The 27,348-nt window shown below is 39.2% G+C and overlaps 1 protein-coding gene across 1 annotated transcript; it reads right to left on the reverse strand.

The window, feature by feature from the left end:
* Positions 1-1,244: 1,244 nt before the first annotated feature.
* On the reverse strand, positions 1,245-17,066 carry LOC110083122 (lipase member M). Its single transcript, XM_020801305.3, has 9 exons — positions 16,968-17,066; positions 13,953-14,070; positions 12,403-12,601; positions 10,188-10,297; positions 7,906-8,042; positions 5,483-5,629; positions 3,739-3,813; positions 2,665-2,730; positions 1,245-1,478 (listed from the first exon to the last, which is right to left on the reverse strand). The coding sequence occupies exons 1-9, from the start codon at positions 17,064-17,066 to the stop codon at positions 1,245-1,247; spliced, it is 1,185 nt and encodes a 394-aa protein (XP_020656964.3).
* Between the last annotated feature and the right edge of the window lie 10,282 nt (positions 17,067-27,348).

Consider the following 27,348-nt stretch of genomic DNA (forward strand, 5'->3'; position numbering starts at 1 on the left):
AAATCAGCCCCCACCCCAAATATATTTCTAAATGGTTTCCAGCTCAATTACTTTAACATAGTAATCAATGGATCTTACAGATGAGTTCACTTGCTAAATTCTCATTGATTCAGTGGGCCTACTCTACTGCAATTTACTATCCTAAGCAATAGGATTTTGGCCATTGAAGCCTATGGAGAACTTGACTCCCCAAACTCCACTGATTCAATGAGGCTACTCTAGTTATATCTTACTACACTAAGCAGATTTCAGCCAGTATTTATCTTAGTACTTCTTCTTCAGAAAAGTCCAGAAAAATCCCTATATTGATTTCAATTCCTTGAAGAATGATTCCATACATGGTTATTTTAATGTTCTAAAATGACACATCTGTTGCACTGGTGCTAGATAGATAGCAAAGTGCTCCCTGGAAAATGTTAAGAAGATTAACTTTGCCACAGTGAGAGAGTCAAAAGGCAGAAGATGGCACAAAGAGAAACAAATATACTTCTTTTGTGAACCCTCAAACATCAGGAACATGAGTCTGACCTAAGTTCTTATTCAAAATTTATATAATCAAATCAAAATAAAGGCCTATATGGGAAACCTATACAGTCCTACTCTTTAATGTTCAAAGTGGCTGAAATCCATTACTAACATGCGGCTAGAGTGGGTCCATTGAATCAATGGAACTTACAGAGGAGATTACTTTCACTCAAGCCCATGTTTCAATTGGCCTACTCTAGTTGCAAGTTAATAATGGATTTCAGCCATTGTGTGACTAGAAACTCCATTCTTCTCCTGAATGACATCTGGATGTCTCAGATCTTCCAGCGACATTTTTCTTTGAAGATAGAACAATGAGGAGTCAAGCAAACAAGAGTAATGGATGAACAGAGACTGTCTTCTCTAGGTAGCAATACCCTGTGTGGGTGCGGATTTACAAAACTGGACCAACTGAAGTATCTGATCCCTTCTTTCCTTATTCCACATCTTCACTGGGAAAGCAGTATGTTGTGGCACCAGGAAAATGGCTGGCAGTGGGGTTCTTCCAATGAAAATATGCCTTTGCTATGTCTTGCTGATTAGTTCCTCAGTGCAGCTCTACAAATTCAACCAGAAAGGTGAAAAATCAGTATTAAACATTTCCTAAATTAATGGCAGGAATCTTGAGCACAAAGCTATCTTCATAATATTTTCTGTCAACTAAATAAATTTCCCAATTGATACAGAATATATACAGATTACAACTCACATTAAGATTCTTATGTGTACATCTCCATCAGACGAAGCACATCCTTGTAAAGACATTGTGGAGCATCAAGTCCCCAGAGAAAATCAGCATGGTTCCAATCAGGAATGTTCTTGTGAAACACTAAGTTAGTGACTTGAGGGAGCAATTGTTCAACATCCTTGGCGTCTACAATAATGTCATTCCCACCACTCCATAGAGCCGTTGGCACCATCAGGTCTTCTATTTTATACAATGGAGGTTTGGTCTGTTCAAGAAGATATGTGAAATAGTGACTGATTTGATCATATTCCCCTCTCCCCCTGAGATTTGATATCTCACTAATGTTGTAAATCTTGGCAGTACAACCACAGACCCAGGAAAAATATTGCTTGACAGCTGAACAACAGTGCTGAGCTAATGGAGGACTGATTAATGAAAAGGTGGAAGTACAGGAGGAAAGGAAACCAGCAGGATCTCCACCTGCACTCTGTGGCTCCAGTTGTAGTTGATGGCACTGAATTTCTGTCCCCCATTTTAAATCACAGTCCTTTATTTTCTCCGATCTTCATGTTTTTTTCATTATTCAACCAAGTACAGAAATGGAAAAATGCTTCAAAATATTCTGGCACAAAACAAATTGGTGGGATGCAAACTGGCTTGAAGTGAATTATGATTTGTAAGGCAAATAATACAGATCAAATCCAAGTGGAGGGGATTCACATACTCCTAATTTTGTCCCATGGGTCCTTTTAAGTTGGAGCTAAAATTGGATTTAGTCCTGATTTTTTAGCAAAAGGGAGAGAGAGTATTGTGTAAAAACAGGCATAATCCCAAAGCTAGCATCCAAAAAGGAATTAATGTGCCCCATGTGAATGCATTTATGTAAAAGAATTCATATTTTCCCCAAATTCCATTCCCTTATTTGATATGTCCACAGTGTCCTGTTAGATAGTTCTTCCTGCACTACAGGAATGATGTCTTTAGCAGTGACACACCGGTTAAACTAAAGTGTTCATTTTTCTCTTTTAGGGTGTGCACAACTTTGTATAATTGTGCACAAGTCATATGTGCCATCAAATCAGAACTGACCCAAATAGGGCTTTCAAGATGTGAGATATTTAAGGTGTGGTTTTACCAGTTCCATACTCCCAGTGAGCTTCCATGGCTGAGCAGAGATTCAAAAACAGGCCACCTGAGTCTTAGTCTATTATTCTGTCCACTACACTATATGACTCATGCACACCCTGAAACTGAAAAAGGAACTATTCAATTAGTGGCAATCTGCAAATGCCAGTGATGTCACTCCTTTTGCGCAGGTAGAGCTATGCAATACGATACTGTCTAACATTTCATGTGATTCCAAGACATTGAACACTCTATATACTGCATTGTTAACAATGGCAAAAATCACCACTGCATTTAGTCTTTTCAAGTATCTGGCATATCCTTACCATATTGTACACAACTTTGTTCTTATCTCCATAGTCAAAATATTTAAATTCATTTGATTTAGCAATCTAAAAAGAAGAAGAAAATTACATCCAGTTTGCAATTTGTTGATGTACCATATTTATATTACAAGAAATAGACAATAAATCTAACACAACATTTTAATCACACTTCAAGAAGGATGCAGACAAATTGGAACAACTTCAGAGGATGGCAACAAGGATGATCATGGGGCTGGAAACCAAGCCCTATGAAAGAAGATTGAAAGAACTGGGCATGTTTAGCCTTGAGAAAAGAAGACTGAGGGGAGATATGAGAGCCCTTTTCAAATACTTGAAAGCTTGTCATACAGAGGATGGGCAGAATCTCTTCTCAATAATTTCAGAATGTAGGACAATGGGCTCAGAAAAAGCCAGATTTTGGCTGAATATGAGGGGGGGAAATCTTAACTGTAGAGCAATGGAACTGTACGGCAATGGAACCAATTACCTCAAGGGGTGCTGAGTGCTCCAGCACTAGAGGCATTCAACAGAAATTTAGACAACCATCTGTCAGATACTGTATCATTTTATTTGTATTACTCCACTGATCAGGGGGTTGGATTTGATGGCCTTATTCTATTATTCAACTCCATTATTCTATGATTCAATGATTCCCACCCAGAACCTTCACAAACATACTGTAGTAGAAGCTCTTTCTCACACACTGTAGTCATTAAAAAGTTTTGGTTTTGTATAAATACTGTGCATAGGAATTCCTAGGAAAAATATTGATATTTTATTTCCAAATAGCATCTTTCATTTCCACATGCACTGCAAAAAAACCCCACATTCTACTGAATTTTTGCTTCGCCTCTGGCTCAGTTGGAAAGTTACCAGTGACATGTTTAGCCATGTTGCTTAATAGAGTTCTTCCTTCGTTTGTAATGTGCTACTTTTAAAAAGACATGGAAACCTACATACATAAAGAAGATTTGATTATGCTTGTACTGTACCTATACCAGGGACTATATAGTCTGTCATGTAGTAAGTAAAGACATGTATGAAATTGCTCGCACAACCTTTAAGAAAGTCTACCTGACTCCAGTGGGTTATTGTTTTCATTGAAGAAAAATCAGGATAGCTTCCCCCAAGATACACATCTGCTTTGCTCTGGAAAAAAGAATAGATATGAAAATAGTTTGGAAATATGTATTCACGAAGGCAAATTCATGAAGTTTGGAAATAGCTCCAGAGTGTGGTTTTCCTGTTTTCTAACAGGAAAAAGGAAATAAATTGAAATGTAACTCACTGGATAAAAACCAAGACTTGGGTCATAATTTGTATGTGAGTGCGTAAATGCGCGTGCGCACACAGACGCAGACACACAGACACACACACACGTCTCAGTATGTATTAGTGATGGGGAAAATGTTTTTAAAATTCTCATCTTCCATGATTTTCTAAATCTCACCATGTCAAGACTTCTTGCTCATACTTTCCCCTGCACCAGCAAGATTTCCCGGCCTCTTGCAAAAAAGAATGAATCTATCTATCTATCTATCTATCTATCTATCTATCTATCTATCTATCTATCTATCTATCTATCTATCTATCTATCTATCTATCTATCTATCTATCTATCTATCTATCTATCTGCCTGTCTGCCTGTCTGCCTGTCTGTCTACTTACTTACTTACTTACTTACTTACTTACTTACTTACTTACTTACTTACTTACTTACTTACTTACTTACTTATCCCACCTTTCTTCTTATTTATTTATTTATTTATTTATTTATTTATTTATTTATTCTATTTATATCCCGCCTATCTAGTCAATTAAGACCACTTTAGGAGGCTTACAACAAGGGGTGCAACGATGAATAAAAGCAATTTTACATAAAAGAAAAATAAAGGCTCAAGGGGGCTTATATCATTACAAGACATTATGTAAAGCTAACCACAGTGAGTACACAATACTAAATGATCAAACAAACACCACAGTAAAAATGGTAAACAAAACAATACCAAAATACAACACTGACATTCCCCCCCATCTTTTTAGTCCCATCACCACCCCTGCCATTTTTGTCCTGGTCTTTTATGCAGGAAACTGCTCAATCTGTTCAGCTCCATGCCCTTTGCAGGGATTCTGGTGCAGGAAGGAAATCATCTTGTGCAAGAACTGTGGTAATTCTGTGGAGATCCCATGAGATTTCTCGCCTCCAGTACAAACACAAGGCAAGGAGTGCTGTGGCTGAGGCTTCGGCAATTTGTGAAAAATGTTACTGCATAGGCTAGTGTCTTGTCCCACTGCGAAAAAAAGGGTGTGCACACACATGAACACACACATAGCAAGAATGGACCAGTAGGCTGAAAAATCAAAAGGGCAGGAGCAACCTATTAGATACTTGTAATTGTTAAAAGTCCATGCATGATCCAAGGCAGCAGTTACTGTAATCTGCAGAACAGCATAATGATTCCTGCAAAAGTGTTCTCACAAGTCAGAAAACTCTCTTGTGACTGACAGTATCTTGTACCCTTGCAACATGAGGTGAAGAATGCTGTGATTCCTTGTTCTTGCACATGAGAGAGGAACAAGCAAGGATTTTCATTCCTAGCATGTGTATTTGCCCTTGTGCACACATACATGTACAGGCTCATGTGACAGGTCTGGCAAAAGTAGAATTTTGAGCATCTCAGATATTCACCCCTGGCTATGTGCAATGCCTGGGTTATAGGCTATCTGTAATGAATATATAGAATGTGTTTAATTTCCTTTCTCTTTTTTAATGTCCATTTTAAACTGAATTTTTCTTTTTTGACAAAAAATTACTTACCACATTTAGACTTTTTGCATTATAACCTGCGCAAAGGAAAATTAGGTGGATACAAATCTTGTCTAATATTGGAAAGCTGCACAAGTTGGCAACGAGGGTCTTCTGGCTGTTGCTTAAAAAGCTGAATTCCTTTTTCCCCCATATAAGCTGTAAAATAAAAATACACAAACCATTGTAAATCTCTTTTGAACAGGGATAACTGACATCAGTCCGGCTTTGTGCTATTTTTCAGATTTGCCAACCACCAGAGGATGGCACTCCCTAATTTTCATAATTAATATTTATTAGATTTGAAGATTAATGCACTGATTATGTACTCTACGAGTTGCTACAGTGGGTTTTTGTGAAATGAAAAATTATTAAATTCAGAAATGTTTGTTTAAAAGCTGAGCAGCTACCTTGTTCCCTCAGGTAGCCAAAAAAAGGTAGACGCTAGGAGCTCCTGCAGACCTGAGCTCTTTCAAAACAGGGCAAAATCCCCCTGCTATCTCCAGAGGGCAAAAGAATGTTTCATGCAAGACTTTCTTTTCCAGAAATGTTTTTAAATGTTCGGAAGGATGGTCTTGGGCTAGTCCAGAAGCACAGAATTCTGGTGCACAAGCTGCATTTAACCTACATTTAAGTCCCCTTCTTAGCACAGCAGGTTCTTTACTAATTTCTAATTATTGAACGTACCCCCACCAATTCTCATAAAGGCAACATTTTAAAAAAGGGTTTAAGTCCACTCTTGAGTTAGCCCTTAATGCAGTCTTGCTCTTGTTTAATCTGCTTGGGCCCGCTTCACGTTTTATATATGTGAATAGAATCAAACCCATATGTGGTAAAGAGAAACCAGCAATGTTGGATATCTGAGAAGGGCAAGTCTACCATTCTAGGTGTTTGTCTGAGGTGGATCCCTGTGGTATTAAGGCCCCAATTCATGTAGAGCAGTGATGGCGAACTCCTCACTCTGGACCAAAGAAGTCTCCAAGGGTTCCCAACAATTGCCTCAGCTCTTACTTTGCATCCGTGATCAACAATAACTAGGTATTTAAAGGTCCTTAATTTTCAAATCTTCTTCAGTCTTCCTGCTGCAGAGAACTAAGCTACACACTTTACGAGCTGTAACATGCGATTCAGATGTGAACTTTGCAAGCTGCTATTGGCAGGTGTTCAACATTCCATGCTTAGTGGGAAAATGTCCACTGGTGTGTATTGCACCTAAACCTACTCACTTTGCTTTGGATATATCCACTCAGCCCTTGGTCCATCTACAGAGCCTATGCACCCACTCAAAACTGGAATGTGGCCCCAGGCCAAATCTCACTATAAACAGCATGTCTATGTGCATGAACTTCCCATTTCAAGTAAACATGTTTAGTGTGTAGATATTAAAAGAGTGTATTATTTGTGCAATTTATTCCAGTTACAGTATGTGATAGCAATTACAAGACATCACACAAATGTGAAAGAGGATATAAACTAATAAATATAATTGAGTGGGAGTTCCATAGAACTCAAAAGAGAAAACATCATCCAAAAATATATAAGAAAATTCATTTCTGAGAAATTTCAACCAAACTCCTACATGCTGTCAGGGGGCCTCCAATTCGTAAATCACTTCTGAGTATTTATATCTAGAAAACTCTGAGAAAAGTTGCCATAATCTGGAGTTTACAGCATGGAATTATTATTACACTAAAATTCTGTGGACTGAAAAATCTACTTCTTGGCTGCACAGGCCTAGCCCACAAATGCTGATGCCACAATAAATCTGTCAGCCTTTATGGTTCTGCAAGTCTATATTGTGATAGCTTTCCAGACCCCCAAATTCACCAGAGTAGTCCACTCGTCATGACCTAGCAGACATGACTGTTAGCAGTGGTTTAGTAGGGGATGTGGGCTTCTGTCCAACCTACCCCCAGTTTGGGGAGGCATCAGTTTCCAATGTGCCCCAGAAAGAAAGCTCACGGTTCCAGCCAACACTCCTTTCCCATTGTAGTGTCATTGTAGACCAAAATCCCTCTCAAGGCCTCAGCAAGCTGGACTTTCTGTGCTGCTCCTCACTCTTGCAATTAATCTAAAGTTGGTAGGAATTATAAATATGTGCAGTTTGTGACCTGAGCCTCCTTATGAGGTCAAAAGCCTAGAGACGAATTGAGGACACACCAATTAAGCAGGTGGAGCAGAGCTATGGGTCAGCCATGCCTGCGTTAATTTAACCAGGATATCCTCATCCCACCTCATTGCAAGGTGAATAAATATTATTGCTGCTGTTTTGACTGCTATCCTGCCCCATAGTGCTCATTGCCTATCCCTGAATACATCTATGGAAATGGTGAAAGTCAATATGTTAGTTTTTCATGCATCTACATGAGAAACATTTTACTTTTTAAAACTGTGTATTCACCAACCCAAGGTGACACAAGTGATACTCTACCTACTTTTCTTAATCCATCAGGAAGTGACAAAAGCTGTCGCATTGGTCCCCTGGTGCCCTCCAATATGTAGGCAGGAGCCAGGCACATCATCAGCTTGACTTTTCTACCAAGTTCTGGCATGGCTGAGAAGGCAATAAGACCTGCAACAGAGAAAGAATTTAAAAATAAAATAAAATATAAAATAAAATTGAAATTATACAGTATTTATGACTGGACATTGGGTGAATTCTTGTAGTGGCCTCTTGGTCTTTACACCGTCTTACTTGGGTATGGCTTTTGGGAAGCCCCAAATAAATATAATCAAAATCACTGCTGTCCTTATTGGTTCTTCTTTCAATCTGAGCCTTGAAGGGTCTGTATCAGAATACAGTTGTTCTGTGAAGGAGTCAATGACTTCATTCATGTCTGATCCTCCACCCGTTAGATACAGGTGACTGATTTATGACTTTACCACTGATAGAGGGTCTCCATTCTGCATACAGGCCCTTACAGTTCAGCATGATGGGCATGATCTCCAGCGTTGGATATGTATAGCCTAAGCATGCTTAGGAAGATGACATATCTTCCACCAAATATTATGAATGCCGACAAAGTGGCCCTGAGTTAGTCCCAGGTACAAATGTCTAAGATTTGTGGAAGAAGCCTTTGTAAGAACTATGATTTCCCACTTTTTTTGGCAGCGTTTTTTTCTGAAGTATTTTTCTCAGTAGAGAAAACCCGTTTAGAAGAAAAAAGATGGAGTAGCTGCAGCAGAACTGCTCATGCCACTCACCTAAGTAAGGCGGTGGGTGGGGGGTGGGAGGAGCAAATTTGTCTCCATTCACTCTACTGGGAAGAACCTTGGCTTTCCTGGAGGACTGCCACTGGTCCACTTGTCTCATGTGGCAGGGATTGTGGGCATTGCTGACATTTCTCTACTAGAGGCAATGCTTCAACCTCAGTCAACAACATTTACACAACAGTGACTAGGATCAGTCTATGTTCAAATAAATTATGGCCTTTCAGCCATTGATGCAGTAGACATTTGTGTGGAAATGCCTATATAACAAAATGGAAAATAATAAAACTTGTAAAGCAGAATATGACTGTCACTGGAATGATTTTCTTTTAAAAATACTCTTACATCAAGCTCCAGCTGATGTCCGCTATACAAGAGGCAACAGGCAACAGAAGAACAACAATCTAATGAACAGCTGGATTAAAAGATGAGTGGAACTCCCCTCACACATTATTATAAAGGTGAAAGCCAAGCTCAGCTTTCCTGATCCATTTCTTCACCTGAGGTGAATTTGTCCTTAAAAGGTACTAAGCATCTTCCTGAGTTTGACCTGAAGTCAAGACATCAATCTGACTGAACTGACAAAAGGCTTCAAAAGAGAGAGAGAGAGAGAGCTATCACTCAGCTGCCAGGGAGGGAGAGCATGAACATATAAAGACATCCTTTTAACATCTCAATTCCAGATCTCTATTTTATCCAGACAGGATAATCAGAAAGAGGCTTAGGGACAGCCAGGATAAGGAAGTCATAGTTTGTGCTCTCTGATCTCTGACTGTATTAATCAGTAGGTGAGCTGCTCACCAGTTATGCACAGCATCACAAGGCTCTCAGAACATCTACATTCCTTTCTCCTCACTTAATCCTTCATTTAAATCCAGGATTGGCCAGTCTATAGCTTAGCAACCAAAAAACTCTATGCCTGGAACACTAACATATTATTTATACAATGAGCATTTGCGATAACAACCATACAGTACCTTGAATCGGAAGATTTTCAGCATAAATAATATCTTTTAAAAATGTTTCCTGCTCAAGTGTATGAAATGTTTCTAGGATTTTAGAACTTTGCTTCTATGTTCTGGACTTCCACTAGAGAGCCCCATGGTGCAATGGCTAAACTGCAGTACTGCAGTCAAACCTCTGCTCATGAACTGAGCTCAATCCCAAAGGGTTCAAGCAGCTGGCTCAAGGTTGACTCAGCCTCCCATCTTTCTGAGGTCAGTAAAATGAGTACGAAGCTCACCGGGGGGGGGGCAAAGTTGTTGTTTGCATAATTATATTGTAAATTTATTTATTTATTCATTCATTTATTTATTTATTTATTTATTTATTTATTTTATTTTATTTTATTTTATTTTATTTTATTTATTTATTTTATTTTATTTATATCCCGCCTATCTAGTTGGTTAAGACCACTCTTTAACACTATGGGATGGTATCTACATCGAAACAGCAGCAACAGCAACTACTACTTAGGATGTTCTCTGGCCCGAATCTCTCTACTTACCAATTGCAGCACCCTGAGAATGGCCAATATAATATAATTCTTCTTGCTGAGCCTTCTGGAGGATAAAGTTAATGGTTGCTGGAATATCAGACATCGCCATTTCATGGAAACTGTAAAACACACACATGCACCATTGAAATTGAACTCATGTATAAAATACACTAGGGTATAGTCAACAATGGGCTAGATTCAACCTTGGTCCTACTTAGATCAGAACCACTGAAGAGAAGAGGAGAAATTCAAATTTTATTCTGCATTGTAAGGGACTATTATTTTGGAAGGTCCTAATAAGTAAACAGCTTTGGAATGTTCTTCTAGAATAAATAGCTCATGTATATTGCCTGAAGCAACCCCTCTCCTCAGCCTTAGGAGTTACCAAGAAGTGACTGCTATTTTGGGTGCATGCAAATCTTTTATACTGGAGTCCCCCCACCCTTCAGCTCTCTGCTGAACACATCTACCCAAAGAGAAGCTTTTCTCATGGTTCTCTCTTAGCGTTGGGTTGCCTGGAGACTGGCAGTCAGAAGAGCAGTGACATGTTCCTCCTCAGGTTGGCCCCCTCCCTTCTATTCTATCACCCACTGTTAAAGACTGGCTTCCTCAGGCAGACAAGTAATAACTAATATAGAGTCCATTCTGGATGCTGAGTTTAATGTTTAATTATTATTCTACAATTAATTAATTGTTTTTAAATTATTGTATGTTCAATTGATTTTTAACCTTGCGATTTATTTCGTATGTTTTTTTTGGGGGGGGGTTATTTGTTTCAGTCATTGTGAGCTGCTTTGGGTCCCCTCAGTGGGAGAAAGGCAACAAACCAACCAACCAAATAAGGGGTGCCAGGACCTTAATGAGAGGCAAATCTCCCTCTGTCTCCTAAGAGTAAACCTGCAGAAACATCTTGCTGACACTTTGTTAATCTTCGCTTGCCATGAACATCATATGAACATTTTTTCTTTTTGTTAAGTCTCTTTATATAAACTGTTTAAGTAATTTTGTAAGATGATAACACTGTTGATTTATCTGTTGACAGCTGTGTCCTTATCCGAATAACTGAAACGTTTTACACAAATTTTAATGTTGGATGCGCTACATGTATCTTACATTAGATGTTAACTGCAACACTCAATATATGTGGACCACCATATAGTGTAGACAGTGCTATATAAAAATACATTTGATTATGATGATGATGTCTGTCCAGAAATAGGTTCCTTTGAATTAAATAGAACTTACTCACAAGTAAACATTACACAAATGCATCCTTAATATTCTGAAATAAGCAGGACTTGCACTGTCAACAACCATACCTTCCTGTTGCAATTGGTCCGGTACACTCAAAAAAGTGCTAAAATGAATCCTACAATTTTGTTGCCCAATCAATCTGCTAACCAGTGCCATACATAAGCTTTATGTAAAGCATATTTACTAAAAACCCTAACTAGATACAAGATAGATGTACTGTGGTAGCTGCACAGGCAGGGTTTAGTCAAAGGAGAGCTGTCTTACTTTGTACTCATCTACCTAATTAACAGATATCCCAAAATATCAAGTGGTATTTGTTTCAGTAACGTGTACAAGACTTCAGGAAAAACTGATAGCAGCTCTCCAAATAAGGGATAATATGATGAATCTTAACTTTTTTAAAAATAAGTTTTATTGACTTGTTCTTACTTAGCTCTGTTTCATATCTAATGGGTCTTGAAGTAATTTCTTCCTGATTTTTCATATGTCAGCTTTATTCTTCAATACTGGTTGGTTGGCTGCAAAGACATATGGCTGATACAGATTCAAGGTTGAATCAAGATACTCGATTCCACCCCTACATTTCTATTTCCTTCCCCGAATGTTGGTGTGAAGAAACAGAACTGGTCCTCACTTTGGACATTTATCTTGGCTTTATGTACTTGAAAATATCTACTTATGTTAGAGCCCTTGCCTGCCACTACTAAAAATCACCTCACAATGACTGTCTTCAAGAGAGTAATCACTCCGGACCTCAGAGGTATTTTTCCCTCCATACTGTTATAGGTTAAGAATGCAGACACTTCTGAAGCAGCATTTGGCTCTAAAAGAAAGTCACATATGCAACATGTTTTCTCTCATCGTGATAATTTGTCCATAACTTGTCTGTCACAAAGTGTGAGAGTTCTACTTTGATTTAGCAGCAGCACACATCCATCCAAGCAATAGTAGGAACATCCCTCGAACAAACCTGAAATTCCAGAATTCTTCTTGATCAACTGTGAGGTTCTGGTGTCTTCTAGACCATGTGGTTCCTCTGTTGTTTATTATCCAGACATCATAGCCAGCATCTGCTAGAACAAATCCCAAACTGTTGTCGGGAAGATTTGCAATCCAGCACCTACCTTCCATCACCACACCGGGCACTAGTAACACAACTGGTTTAGACCCTGGGAAAGAAGAAGAAAAAGAGAGAGATTACCTCGACTGAAAATCGACATTTTACCTAGGAAATTTTTCATGGGTCATCAGCTTTTATTGATGTCTCTCTTGGGTCATCAACTTTTACTGATGTGATGTGCTACAGTGCCTCCTCGGTGATGCAACCGGAATTCCACTTTACAGAACAGAAAGATTTTTATTCTTATACTAAGAATTATTGTGTATATATATTTTCTGCCACCAAATCAGAACTGTTGCATAGCGATCCTAATAGGGCTTTCACAGTAAGCAAGATATTTAGGAATGGTTTTATCAGTTTTACTCCCTCAGTGAGGTTCTATGACAATGTGGGGATTTGAACTCTGTCCTCCAGAGTCCTAGTCCGTCACTCTATCCACTACATCACATTATTGTTAAATGATTGGCAGCGCTAACTTACTTCTTTATCATCAAAAACAAAATCAAAGCAAAACAAACCTGCAAGTATTTGCTGTGCTTTAAAACAAAAGATGGGCACAAACCGGAAGACCAGTGAGTTGTGATGGCTCATGGCTCACGGCTAACCCTGAACCACCATGAAGCCCTGGAAAAAATGAGCTAGTTCGTGGTTCATTTTTCCGGTTCATGCCTGTGGGGCCCTTACCTGCTCCTGCTACCTCCACTGCTGCCAGCACCACTGCCAGGCTCCTGGCAGGGAATCTGGGTACTGTCTCTGAGCATGCATCCAACTATCAGCAGGGCAATGGGCACATACTCAGAGGCAGTGGTTGGCTCCTGGCTGGGAAGCCAGGCCCACTTCCTCTGAGGATGGCACCTATGCAGCAGCTGAGGCAGAGGTGGCAGTGGCAGCAGGAGCAGCTGGGCAAAGTCGATAGGGGGGAAGAGGCAAAGGCAGGCATCCCCTTTTGCCAAAGGAAATGAAATGCCAAAGGGAAGTAAGTTCACAGTTTCATCTCGCTTTGGCAAAAACAGGATCCCCCCAAACTGAGTTGTGAAATGAACCACAAACTAACCCAGTTCATTGGGTTTACATATTAGTACCTGGTAACTAGCCGGATTTCTATGCTGCCTTATATATAACCAGACAATTGTTTTTGCAAAACTCTCATCCAGATAACTCATGCCATTTGTGTCTTCCTGTTGCCAGAATGTTAATGTTATCAATGTTTTGAATGTTCATTATCTATGTTAATAATGTCATTGTTATCTTGGAAGAGAACACTAATTACTTGGTGTTGACATAGAATTATCATCCCATTTGGTCCCATCCCCATACTTGATCACACTTCCATCCCCAAGCCACATGAACAATCAGTTCTATACACAGGCACATTATACTCAGAATCCTTTTAGGACTACCTGATTTTGCAGGACTGCTTGCTCCATGAGGAATTCTGTTTGCCTTCAGGTAATAGCCATCATCAGTAAGAATTTCATACTCTTCATTGGGGTATCCCCAATACTGTATAATTTCACTCTGAAGAAATTTTGAAAAATACGTTTGCAAAATAGAATCTGGTTCCCAATTCCTGTCACCTTAGAACTACTAAGTCTAAGCCTAACAATATCTTATGTGTTTATTTTAAATAGCACCCATTTAATGAATACACACTACTCTGAGTAGTGTACAGGATGAAACACGAACCCCTGTAACCACCCTTAACTCCACTCCCATGTGACAATATAATTAGTAAGGTGATATAACCAACTTGAATGCAGTTATGGTGTAGAAAGGAAAGCCTAAATTTTGAAAATAAAATTACCAGCATTTGGGGATACGTTCTTAAAGGCTGCTTTATATAAGTGTCTACTCAGTAATGAGAAGGAAGTAACACTTGCAATTTATGTCTTGCAACCAAGGCCTTCAAGGCCAAGTTAGCTTGTTCCCTGGTACTATGCTAACTGGAAAATAATTTCAGTTGTGTGAAGGGAGGGGGCAGAAAGTACAGATTTGAGGGAGCTCAAAGTCTGATTGGCAGACTGTCTGGAAGGATCAAGAATGTGGTGTTTAATGTATAAAAAGAGGTTACTTTAGGTGGCTTAGCTTATCTCTCAGGAGATGCTATGCTCAGTTGCTGTCCTGCTATCCTGTGCCTGGAAGAATACACTCTGTATGCTTCAAAACTATGCTGACTCTGTGGTAATGTATGAGTATTAGGTAGATCAGCTTGGCTTTCTTATTTTGCTCCAAGTGTTCTTTGAAATGTTTAGAAACTTTTAAGGAATGGTTGTCCTTTTTGCTTTTTAATTGTCTTTAATGAGATATTAAATTTCTCCAACCAACTGTCTGGGTTTATGGCTCAGAGGACTTGTGGTACTTTTTGCCAGCTACTGGGAGCTTTTGTTTTGTAGATGTGGTGACAGTTCTACATTGTAAGACAGGTGTAATTGTTCTACTTAGCCTTCTGGATTCTTGAACCACCACACCCAGAGGCACTGCCAAGTCTCACTATACTGGGGTGTTGGGAGACACCAGGACCAAGCAGATTTCCTTCTGGGTTCACGTTAAGACTCTGCTCGCAACCTGAGTTCAGTTCCAATGGATCCAGGTAGCTGGCTCAAGGCTGACTCAGCCTTCCATCCTGCCAAGGTCAGTAAATTGAGTACCCAACTCTTGGAGTGGGGCAATGTGTAGCCTGCCTAATCAAATTGTAAACTGTTCAGAGAGTGGTCCAAGCACTATGAGCAGTGTATAAGCAGCACACTTTGCTTTATTTAATTAGCCTTATAGGGCTAAGAAAAGTAAGATGAGTTTGGTCTTTCAAGATGGTGGCCCTCTTGCATTCTTTAATCAAGATGGTGGTCCTCTTGCTTTCTACATTAGGCACCAGACAGAGGCTCCTGTTCTGAATGTTGGCTTCTTGGCAGCCGCTTGACAATCATTAAGTTATAAACAGGAAGAGCTCTGAAGATAAGACTATAAGGGATGGGGAGAGGGAAGGCAAAAGTAGAGCTTTGATAGGGCAGATGGGAAATGGGTTTTTCAAAAATCCAAGTACTGTAGCTGTTTCTTTCTCTCCAAAGGCCGAAACAGAGGCTTTTTTCTTTTTCCTGGGAAACCTTTATATAGGCACCTATCTTAAACTAAAATAGCAATTTGGCATCAATGTAACTGCTTAAAAATGTGCCCCCTCCTACTTAACTGAATTAGATTTGGGGGCTCATTAACAGTTGATTAAACTGCTAGCCCTTTCCAAGATCAGTAACTGGTCAGCTCAACGTAAGATGGAAGTGACGTGATGCCGCATAATAACTACCACCATTTTCTACTAACTTTCCTATTTTTGCTCTGTCCCTGCCTTGTCCAGAACTGGCCACCTAATATCTGATTGTGTTTGTATTGTGTGCTGTCAGGTCAGTTCCAACTTATGGTGGCCCTTTCCATGGTTTTCAAGGTAGAGAATACTCCGAAGTATTTTATTGTTCTCTTTTTCTTGGGGCATTCTGGGACAGTGCAGCTTACCCAAGGCCACACAGGCTGGCTCTTCTCCCAGGAAGCACAGTGGGGCACCAAAGTCCCAACCTCTGGCTTCACAGATAAACCAGATAAACCACTAAACCACTGAGCTATCTTGTCAAATCCATCCCACAAACTATTCTCCTCCTGGGTTACCATGAGGAGGAGGTGCGGTTTTTGCAAAGCATAATCCTGGTAGATGAAGCCTGAAAGAGGGTTCAGTGTTGTTCTTTGCTGTCTTGGACCAGCCACATTTAGTTCAGTGAAACAGTGTGAATGCATTGGATTCAAGGGAAATTACTAACAGGAGTGTATATGTTTTACACTTCCAACCTAGCTCGCAGCATGTGAGGATGGGGAGGTTGCACATTCCTTGTCCCTTGAGATTTCTCATTGTGCCATTATCAGTCAACAGACTTCAGACATTTTTCAGTCTCTCCTTTCCTAGATTTCTCCTATATACCAGCTATATTCCCTCCCCATCAAATAGCTAGTTGGTGGGCAGGGATAAGTGCATTCTATAGGGGGCAGAAGGTGCCAAAGAACCACAATATGCATCTTCCTTGGTTCATGTGGCAGTAGTAAGCCTCTTTTTGTGCAGACTCCAGGTAGCTTGTTCATTTAAAAAGAATACCACATCTAACAGATATGAAAATATGTGCACTAGATCTAAGGCATGATGATAATCTGGAGAACAGATCCCTGCAATACAGGTTCAGCTAGCTCCATTGTTTTCATTCAGCCAAACCCTTTTACAGTAGATGCTAATCAGAGTGCTGATCTCACAAATGATTGTCAGTTACTTGCCTGCCTTGGATAAGTCAATGATGGCACAAATCACCTGCTGGAGAAACTATCTGCAAAGAATATGTAAGGATTTTCTTTCAATAACAGCATTATTTCCAAATGCAACTTACAACAGTCATAAATGTTTGAGGATTCAAATGTCTCTTGTTGGTGAATTCTGATTCTGCAGCCTGTTGGATTAAGCATACCACCGCCAGAAACAGCCACATTTTAGACCTCTGTAAAAACAATGGCAGACGTTGTAAGCAAAATATGTTCAGCCTCTGAATGTGTCAGATTCAGAATAGGAAAAAGGGCACAGCAGGGGAAAGATACACTGAGGCAGTGAAGAATATCCTAAGGAAAGTGATAACGTTGCTAACTTAAATTCTAAGGAAAGGAGCCTGAAAATCCTATTTATAAATCTAGTTTCTTAATATTGTAGTGGATTTTTTTCCATGTAGATGGGCTTTATTTATAAAAAATAAATCCATCTGAAGGGAAGCGTCTTTCTAATCTGTGGAATTTATTTTCAAGTAAATGTGTTTAGAATTAGAGTGCAATTATATATGACGTAGAGAAGATAGACAGTAAAGGCAGCAACAAAACAGTACAAGCAAATATTGGCTAAAAATATCTTTTGGTGTAACTATGCCTGTGAAAGACGGATGTTGTCATTTGGATTTTGGAAAATTAAATATTTCCCTTTCATCACATGGATGCCATGGTGGATACCAGTGGGAAAGAAGATGTCATTAATTACTAAAAATCATCACAGCCACGAAACCACTTCAGCAAGTTATGAAAACATTACAACAGTAGTAATACTGTTGTAATGTTTGCATAACTTGCTGAAAAATAAATAAATAAATAAATAAATAAATAAATAAATAAATAAATACATACATACATACATACATACATACATACATACATACATACATACATACATACATACATACATACATACATACATACATACATACATACATACATACAATTCTGGTCTATATTTTCTACTAGTGTAGAAGCTTGTAACTTTTTTTCTGACTCTAACTGTGATGGTTCTCAGTAAATAAAGACTTCCACCTCCTGTCCCACAATTCTCACAGTATTCATGTGATCAAAGGGATTGCAGTGGAGCTGTGGGGCAAAAGTAGAGAATGTTTAATTCACCAAAATCGTCCCTGTTGATGACATCTTCAGCCTTCCACAGGCATGATTACACCAGCAGGATTTCAGCTATTATAAAATGATAACTGAATAATAACAAAACTGAAGGCAACTTTATAACTCTAGATTTTAAAGGCCCCTTTCCTCAGTTCAGACCAAGGAATATCAGGAAAAAAATTAAATTACCTGATGAATAGATTCCTCAGAAATATTTACAAAATGTGACACAAGGCCTGCTTTGGCATCTCATCAACTATCTGCATAAACATAAACAAGCTACCTAAACATTATGTGAACACCAGTAGGACTTTGGGCACAATTTTCCAAGTCCAATGGCCCAGAATATATATATATGTAGTATACAAACACAAACACAAACACAAACACATACATACATACATACACACACACATATAGATACATATACATATATATACATACACACACACATATGTATACATACACAAACATGTACACACATATATACAGTACATACATATACATATATACACACATGCATACATGTATGTATGTATACATATACTGTATACATATATACATATATACACACATATACAGTATATATGCATATACATATAATGCATATACACATATATACATATATATGCATGCACACATACATACATACATACATACATACATACATACATACATACATACATACGTACATACATACATGTGTGTGTGTGTGTGTGTGTGTGTGTGTGTGTGTAGGTATACATATGTATATGAGTTTATGGATTTGCCCACAAAAAGAGTCTGCATACAGGGCTCATGATAAACCCACACATTAAACACCATAGGTAAACAATAACACACAATCAACTCAATACTTTACGTGCAAAAAGAAGATAGATGTGTGCAAATATGCAATGTTTAACAGCAATTAAATACAAATAAATAAATAAATGCCTCTCAGGCACAGGAATGGAAACACATGGCAAGAATCCAGGTAATACCTAATTTCCTGCATATTCAGGAGCATAAATACCCAATAAGAAAAGAATATGGTAATTTGATTGTCAAAATCTATATGTTAGGGAGGTGCAACTAGGAGCAAAATTTGGGTTCAAAATTCTGACTTGGAACTTGGAATTAAAGCCCTTTGGATTCAAAACTTTAAAAATTCAGAATGTCCGGATATCCAGAAATAAGTTATACTCAATATGAATACTATAAAGCCACTATTCCAGCCTTTTTTTAAAAAACCACACACACAAGCAAAACATTTTAAAAGATTTCCCTGGGTCATTGACAGCTTCCCAGGGATTGTTCCTAACAAAAAACAAAAACAAAAAACAATTCACACCAACTGCCACCAATGCTTAGGTATTAGGAAATGACTAATGGGCATACTGATTGAACCCTGAACAGTGGTTCAATGCTGCTTTTAACAGTAGGGTTTTTCTGGGAATTGCGGGGGCTGGGGGGTAAACCCTTCCTTGATTATGATGGAACTGGAAGGTATGGATAGGGAAGACAAGGTCCGGTGCTCTTTATCAATCTCTTTCCCAACTATAATGGCAACAGCACTCCTGCTGCCCAAGCTGACAATATCCGTCTGAATGCTGATACTATTATTACTTATTTTTATGGGCTTGAATTTATTTATGGGCTTGAATATATATATATATATATATATATATATATATATATATATATATATATATATATATATATATATATATATATATATATATATATATATATATATATATGTTTACTGTGTATATATGTTGCTTGCTATGTGTGTTTAGTAACTTAGGTGGTGGCAATGGAGCAGATTTAGGCACACATGAAATTGAATTAAAAGCCGACAGGTACACAATGCAAAAATTCAATGCAAAGAAGCTCAATGCGGGATCCTGAAAAGACCAGCCTGAGGATACTCTCCTCCTCCTGCAGGAACATCCATAGCAGTTAAACAACGAGTCATAGTTCCCCAAACACCGGCATTTTACATTGTAGAAGATGTGCACTGTGTTTCTATTTGAATCCCCCTCCCTCAAAACCACAAGCAGAAGGCAATGCCACAATCCCCCAATGTTGCCTGAGTCTCCTATTACTTTTGAGAAAAATGGGAAGGAGGCGAAAATGTGGCCATATTCTCCCATGCAAAGAGCAGTTATGCTGGTGAATCTGCTGTCCTCCAGGCCTTAGCATCTAAAGAGATGGTGTGGAATAGCAGTTGAGTGCATGAATTATTGCTGAACAAGCCTGCAGCAATAGATTTTGTGTGACAGCAGAATTCAGGGTTCCATATGCCAACTTAAAAACTGAGGGACCTCAAATAAAAAATTATAACTTTGAAACTGAACCTCCGATCAGCAATATATTTGGCACACATGTAGCAGACAGTCTGCTATTGCTGTGTACCCGATTTGACTTCATTCGGGCAAGTGGTTTTCGAGTTATCATTTTTTTAAAAGTAAAACCGTTTGACTCTCTCCTTTGTGCAGGAACTGGTGACCTTCTGTGGCGGCAGATTTAAAACATATTAAATACATTGAAAATACCAAACTTGAATATCTTGACAGAGATTGGTTAGTCCCAGCCCCCTTTTTATTTGGAAGAAATCCAGATATTTCAAAGGAAGAAAAAGTTTGAATTCTCGGGTTTCTTATAAAAATCAGCATTCTAAAGAAAAACATAAACATTGTTTCAATTTGAGAGTGATGGGAGGTATGGACATTTGACCCTGCAACTCAGGACCAAATTAAATGACTATCAGGAGTATATATGGGTACAAATCAGAAAAATTGTGATTCATTTTGATTTGGGATTCATCAAGGTCAATGAATCATGAATAACGAATTTGCAATTTTTTTCTGGCAAATTGAGAAATCAATTAGCTGATTCATTTTTGCCTTTAAAACCCACACAACCAGCACCTAGAGTGCCAAAATTGCACGGAAGCGTCCTCTGATTCTCCTCTATATTTCCTCCAAGTTTGGCGAAGATTCAGACATCCAAGTTATATACTCACAAAGTGGGGCCCCCTCCCCAGGAAAGTGTCCTTTTGCAACTGGCTTGGGGAAACCCGATCTTGTTCTCTCATCCTACTGCCCTCCTTCCTAGCAACATTGTCATTTCCAATATGCTGAAATTTTGCATACTAACAGCTTTGGCTTTTGTCAGTCTACATATTTCTTTACTTTTTACTTTACTTTATTTGGACTTATACCCCACCCCTCTAGACAAAGTCTACTCAGGTCCTCCCCATTTCCTACTGCTCCACCCCCATTGCCCAGCAATATGGTCTATTCTGTCCACTTACGTATTCCCATTTTATGTCCATGGTGGGATAAAGGTAAAGGTTCCCCTTGACATTTACTGCTTATCTTCCCACCGAGGTGGTACCTATTTATCTACTTGCATTTACATGCTTTTGAACTGCTAGGTTGGTGAGGAGCTGGGACAAGCAACGGGAGCTCACTCCATCACGTGGATTCAATCTTATGACTGCTGGTTTTCTGAACCTGCAGCACACAAAGGCTTCTGCGGTTTAGCCCGCAGCACCACCTTCCCACCCCTCATGGTGGGATAGGCTCCATTTAATCATTTTTGCTTCAGTGAAAGTTCAGGCTTGACTTGACTGAGCACCCACTTTTCTGCTTTTCTGGCTGTCTTTCATGTCTGTACAATTCTCTTCCCACAACATATTTCAAATGAGTTGATTTTTGTCCCCGTCATGCTCTCAAATAATGTCAATAATTTTGCCTTTGTTTTCCAGTGACAAACTTTGCTAAATTCAACCTTTTCCTTCTTTTAACTTCAAAAGGCAAAGGGACATCTTTTGGAAATCATGCACAAAACAGGTCCCTAGAGCTTTTTGTCTGACACAACTTTTCTTCCTCAGCTTGCCTAGCTTAAGGAAAGGGTTTGGAAATTGGAACATACCGGTAGCTTTCCAACCTGCATTTCAATTTGCCAGATAGGCATGGCAAAATAGGTTTACCCAAGAGCTTATAGGGTGTGTGTGCATGTTACTCTATTGTGCACGTTGCACCTATTCTCACCTTTGCTTCACCATTTCATTAAGTCCAAAACAGCCCTTCAAAATATTTTGCCACAAAGGGACTACAGCCACATCCCAGCTGTTCTCACCTCTATCCTCTCTCAGTAACAACGGTACAGATCATGTACTCATCTGGAATCCTCTAGCATGGGGTAATTGTGTATGAGGGAAATATCCTTTAAAATTTGTGTGTAGAATACATGTAGAAGACGTGTGTAGAAAAAGCCAGGAAATTCAATTACTGTAAAATACAAAAAAGGTTCTGTGTATGAATGTGATATGTTGTGCTTCTGTTCAAAAAGCAAGCAACACTTCATGCCCACATCCCCATCAGGAAGAAGGATGCCTCTTGTGTTCATTATGTTTCCCACTTGTTGAAAAACAGCCCCAACCATTCGGTGAGAAGGGGTTAATTGAGGAAAACAGGAGTTGGCTTCTGGAATTTTCCCTTGTGCGGTATCACTCTGTGAACAGGTTTGAGTAGAAGAAGGTATCCTGTCTTGGTTGATGCCATTGGTGTTGTCAACATTCAGGCTGCCCTTTGCTATGTAAAGCTTTTCTTTTTCCTGCTCACAACATGGGTACAATATAGTGCAGTAATATTGGGTTACTTCCTGGATTTTTGAATCGTGGGTAGAGAAGCACAACATTCCACATTCATAAACTGGAGGTTTTTTAAAGAAATGAATATCATATATGCCAATGTCATGGCGGAGCTAATTGCCAGTACTGCCATGCCAGTACAGTACATTCCTTACTGAGACTGCCTGTGCATATGACCTGCCCACAGGAAAGAAAACATTATTACTCACATGTAATGTAATGGTGACATATTTTTACCAATGTATTGATGTATCAGGCATGAAAAATTCCCGTGGGAAGATACATTGAAACGTTGGTGTACCAATGTCACCGGGGGGGGGGTGTCGATCACCTGTGCTACTGCATGGATATCCCAGTTTTATTGTGTGCAATGTATTTCTGCATGAGCAGCCAGTGCAACAGACGGACGCTTCCTTAAACAGAAACCCATTCCTGATCAATCCACCATTCTAGCCCACACAACCCCACAGATGTAAATGCCTTTTGTAGAATACACCTTTTACAGAAGAAAGAAACACGTACTAAATTAACCAAATAACAATTATTTAAAAATCTGTCCAACAAAGAAGCATTCTTTTTGACACTGGGGAAAAATAGCAACATTTTTAGAAAACACACAATGCATTCTCTCAAAAACCAAGAAAAGCAAGCAAGAGAATAAATGCAAAAATATACCTACACCACACAGTAAAATGTCTAGAAAATGTCTAGGTTTCTCTCCCATCATCACTTGATGCCGTCCTGTCTCTTCCTTGAGTCCCACGGACAGTAGCAAGCAGGACAGACCCAGACAGCAAAAATAATCCAGGAAAGGAAAAGACCATAGAGGGACAAATTCCAGCCCACCCCCATCCCCCAAATGGGAAGAGGGATCTCAAAAACAATACCAAGGAGCTTGCCTGACAACAGCAAAAATAATACATAGAAATGGATTATTAGAATCCCACCCATATGTTTTAAAAAAGACAAAAAAAAAGATCTAACATGGAGGCACAGAGGCAGGCAGGTACGTAGCACAATCCAAGATGGAGGGTACCAGGAACTCAAGAGCACACAGTAATCCTACCCACAATGAATGACAGATGCAAAGAGCACTCCTCACTCTGTTCCTACCAATCCAAACTATTTTATAGATTTAAAAAATTCTCAATGCCCCCCAATGTTCTCAATGTTCCCCTCAATGCCCCCCAATGTCTATGAAAAACTTCTTAGACAATATAACAGACAAAGGGTGAACGTTCACAGAAAAGAGGAAACACAAAAGAAAACTTTTAAGTACTACTCTTTCACTAACATGAAGCATTCCTGTTTTAGAGACTGTTTCATCATGAAATAACATGAAATATGTGAGACTCTTAAGCTTTAGGTCTTGTATAAAAGGCCAACCCCTAATTCTCTATATTCTGTCTTCATGTTGCACCTGCCTCCTATCCAGCCATTGAGGATGAGAAACTTTAATTTAAAAATAAGGTGGAAACCCTAACTCAGCACCAGAAACATATTGAAATATACCATTCTTACCACAAGATTCACAAATCAAAGCTGTAATCTGTCTCTCATTTCCAGCCTATCTTTCTTCTAAAGCTAGAGAAAACTTTTCAATATAATCTCATACTACTAATACTTCAAGTTGGGTCAGTTAGAAAGCAGCATAATAATTGTAAACAGCAGTATCTATTCAAAAGGATTCAATATATCTGCTTTCTGCTCCACCCCATTTAGGACACTGATTGTCAAACCTGTCTTTCTTACAAGAACTCTATAAATTAAAAGCTCTTAAAATGCTAATGTAAAAAAAAGATACTTCCCCACAATGTCATTAGGGAAATCATTGGGACAAAGAACTTTATCTTACCTGAACTTACTCTCCAGTGTAGCTCAAATCCTCAATGAATGCATGTTAATTAGGAGTATAAGTAGAAACAGGAAAACCCACAAACAAGATGATGACACCTAAGCCATTCCCCATCCTGTCCATGAGGTGCCAGAAATTATAGCACAGGACATGCTGCAGATCTGGATTAGATAAAAAACCATTCACTTGAGTAGCTGACTCAGAACTATTGGCCTCCAATTAATTTTCCATTAACCAGCAGTCAGAAACAATGTAACATATGCTACTTTTAACATTTGCATTGTGTTACTTCTTGTCCAACCTTTCTAAGAATTTTAAAAATACATAATAAAATCTTTCTCATTGACTGGAGGCTATTTTGACATGATGAGACACCTCAATCAGGAATTTTAAAGTTCTGTGAGATTCTCTTCCTCCAACTGACAGTGGGATTTGTGAAAAAATGTATCCAGTGTTCTTTCTCTTTGAGAAACAAAGCATACACACACAACAGGATCCACTGATTGTTAAGAAAGACCCATCCAGTGCCTTTAATTCCAAAACAAAACAGGAGCCCTCCTAATTTGGGCCAATTTTACATCTTTGCTCAAATTGCACAATTTTTCACAATGACCATTTATGCACAAAAATGGGCAGATTTGCATCCAACATTGCTCTTGCCAATGTGAGAACCGTAGCGAGAGCTTTCCCATATTTGCCTCCAAGGAGAATAAAGGTAGAGTTTCTCATATTTCCATTCATAAATGTTTACACAAACACATAGTTTTCAGGACTAAAAGAATAATAAAAAATAAATTCATCATAATCTACAACAACATAAACAAAAGTGTGAGGGGAAGGGAACATATTGAATTTTTTAAAATACCACTGGGTAATAAAACTAAGCTAATACTGAGTGAAATGCACAGACAAAGATAAATAATGGTAAGGAACACTGGCTCTGGGTTGGATCAGGAATGTAGGATTGAAAGTTAGCTATTGGTAGGATGAAGAAAGAGAAGCAAGCTGGAGTTACTGAAAAAGTATCACCAAACTCCATCACACTATAAGGGATGTAATAAAGAGACATACCATTCATTTTGTTCACCATTACTCACCACAAGCACTCTGACGGGAGAGTGCTGGTTGGATTCTTGTCCTAGATTTTAAGCTTACGTTGTCTATGAACAAACTCAAACTTTTTTCCTCTCCTAATTCATCTGGATGTTTTCCTTAAATGTTGCTTTTGGAGTCTATAGGAGATAATTCCTAGCACCCTTAGTGGTCTGTCTCCCATTGCCCTGTGCCCTCTAGAAGGCCCAATGAAGGCTTACACGCCCATGCCCGGGATGGGTAGAGATAGGGAAGAACTGGCACCAGGTGGCAAGGAGGAACTGGGAGAATATGGAACAAACCTGGACGAGGAGGAAGGGGATGAGGCAGATTGTCCAGACCAGGGGTAAAGGAAGAGGAGGAGGAGGAAGTGAAGGGGTTGACAGATCACCAGACATGACAGAGACAGATGAGGAAGAGTAGAGGGAAGTGAAGGAGGAGCTGAACCTCATCTTTTGCACCATTGGGCAGGTGGAAAATGGGTTGGAGCTTGGACCAGGGTTCTGGTGGAAGTTCCTGTGGCTAAAGGGAGAGGATGCAGAGGCATATCTCCCATCTTTAACCCACCCACATCACTATATCTGCCAACAGCTCCTTGGAGATGTCAGCAACTGGCAGGACACCTCACTCTTACCCCAACTCAGTGAAGGCACTAGAGATGCAAGCAGGAAAAGGAGCACTTGAGGCAGCATCAGGAAGGGAAGGGGAGGATTAGACTTTATTGATTGACAGGTATTACAAACCTTTACAAAGGTGACTCCTTTTTTCATCACTTCACCACTCTTCACCCCAAACACTAAATTGTCAGGGTTGTTTTTCAATAAGTGTAAATGGTAGTGAGTGGAAGAAGATATCCTATGTAGACCATCTTGATTGCTGTTACTGGCATTGTCAATATTCAGTCTGCCCTTTGCTATGTAAAGATTGCACTCCTTTCTCCTGCTCACAACATGGGCACAATATTTTGCAACAATATCAGGCCATTTCCTGGCTTTTTGAATCATTGGCACAGAAGCACAATATCCCACATTCATAAACGAGAGATTTCTTGAAGAATTGAATTTCCTGGATTTTTTAAATGGGACTTTAAATATACTTACACAACACACAAATTCCAACAGGAACTTCCCTCATACAGTGCTAGAGGACTCCAGAAGATGAGTACATGATGTGTTCTATAGTTACTGGGAGAATACAGAAGTGACAAACACTGGGATGTGGCTGTAGTCCTTTTGTGGCAAAATATTTTGAAGGGCTGTTTTGGACTCAATGAAATGGTGAAGCAAAGGTGAGACTAGTCCCTCTGTGCCACACAGCTTTTCTCCTCCCCCGTAACTCCATAGCTATAATTTCCAGCTCCCTTTGTTCCAGTTGCAATGGAATTCTGTGGGGTGAGCGGAAACATTGATGGGGAAGGGGTTTCTGTTTAGAAACTGTTCTTCTGTTGCACTGGCTGCTCCTGAAGAAATGCATTGCACACAATGGACTTGGGACATTTGTGGAGCAATACAGTACTGGCAATCACTCCCTGCCGTGACCTTGGCATATATTATATTCATTTCTTTTTTAAAAAAAACCTCCAGTTTATGAATGTGGAATGTTGTGCTTCTGTACCCATGATACAAAAAGCCAGGAAGTGGCCCAGTATTGCTGCACTATATTGTGCCCATGTTGTGAGCAGGAAAAAGGCAAGCTTTACATAGCAAAGGGCAGCCTGAATGTTGACAACACCAATGGCATCAGCCAAGAT

The sequence above is a fragment of the Pogona vitticeps genome, chromosome 3, assembly GCF_051106095.1.
Source record: "Pogona vitticeps strain Pit_001003342236 chromosome 3, PviZW2.1, whole genome shotgun sequence".
Lineage (NCBI taxonomy): Eukaryota > Metazoa > Chordata > Lepidosauria > Squamata > Agamidae > Pogona > Pogona vitticeps.

Excerpts from the sequence above, each read along its gene's own strand:
- LOC110083122 (XM_020801305.3), bottom strand. The coding sequence starts at position 17,066 with ATGTGGCTGTTTCTGGCGGTGGTATGCTTAATCCAACAGGCTGCAGAA. Across the intron at positions 14,071-16,967 it reads CTCAAACATTTATGACTGTT|AGTGAAATTATACAGTATTG; the intron begins GTAAGTTGCATT and ends AAATTTCTTCAG. Across the intron at positions 10,298-12,402 it reads GAAGAATTCTGGAATTTCAG|TTTCCATGAAATGGCGATGT; the intron begins GTTTGTTCGAGG and ends TGTGTTTTACAG.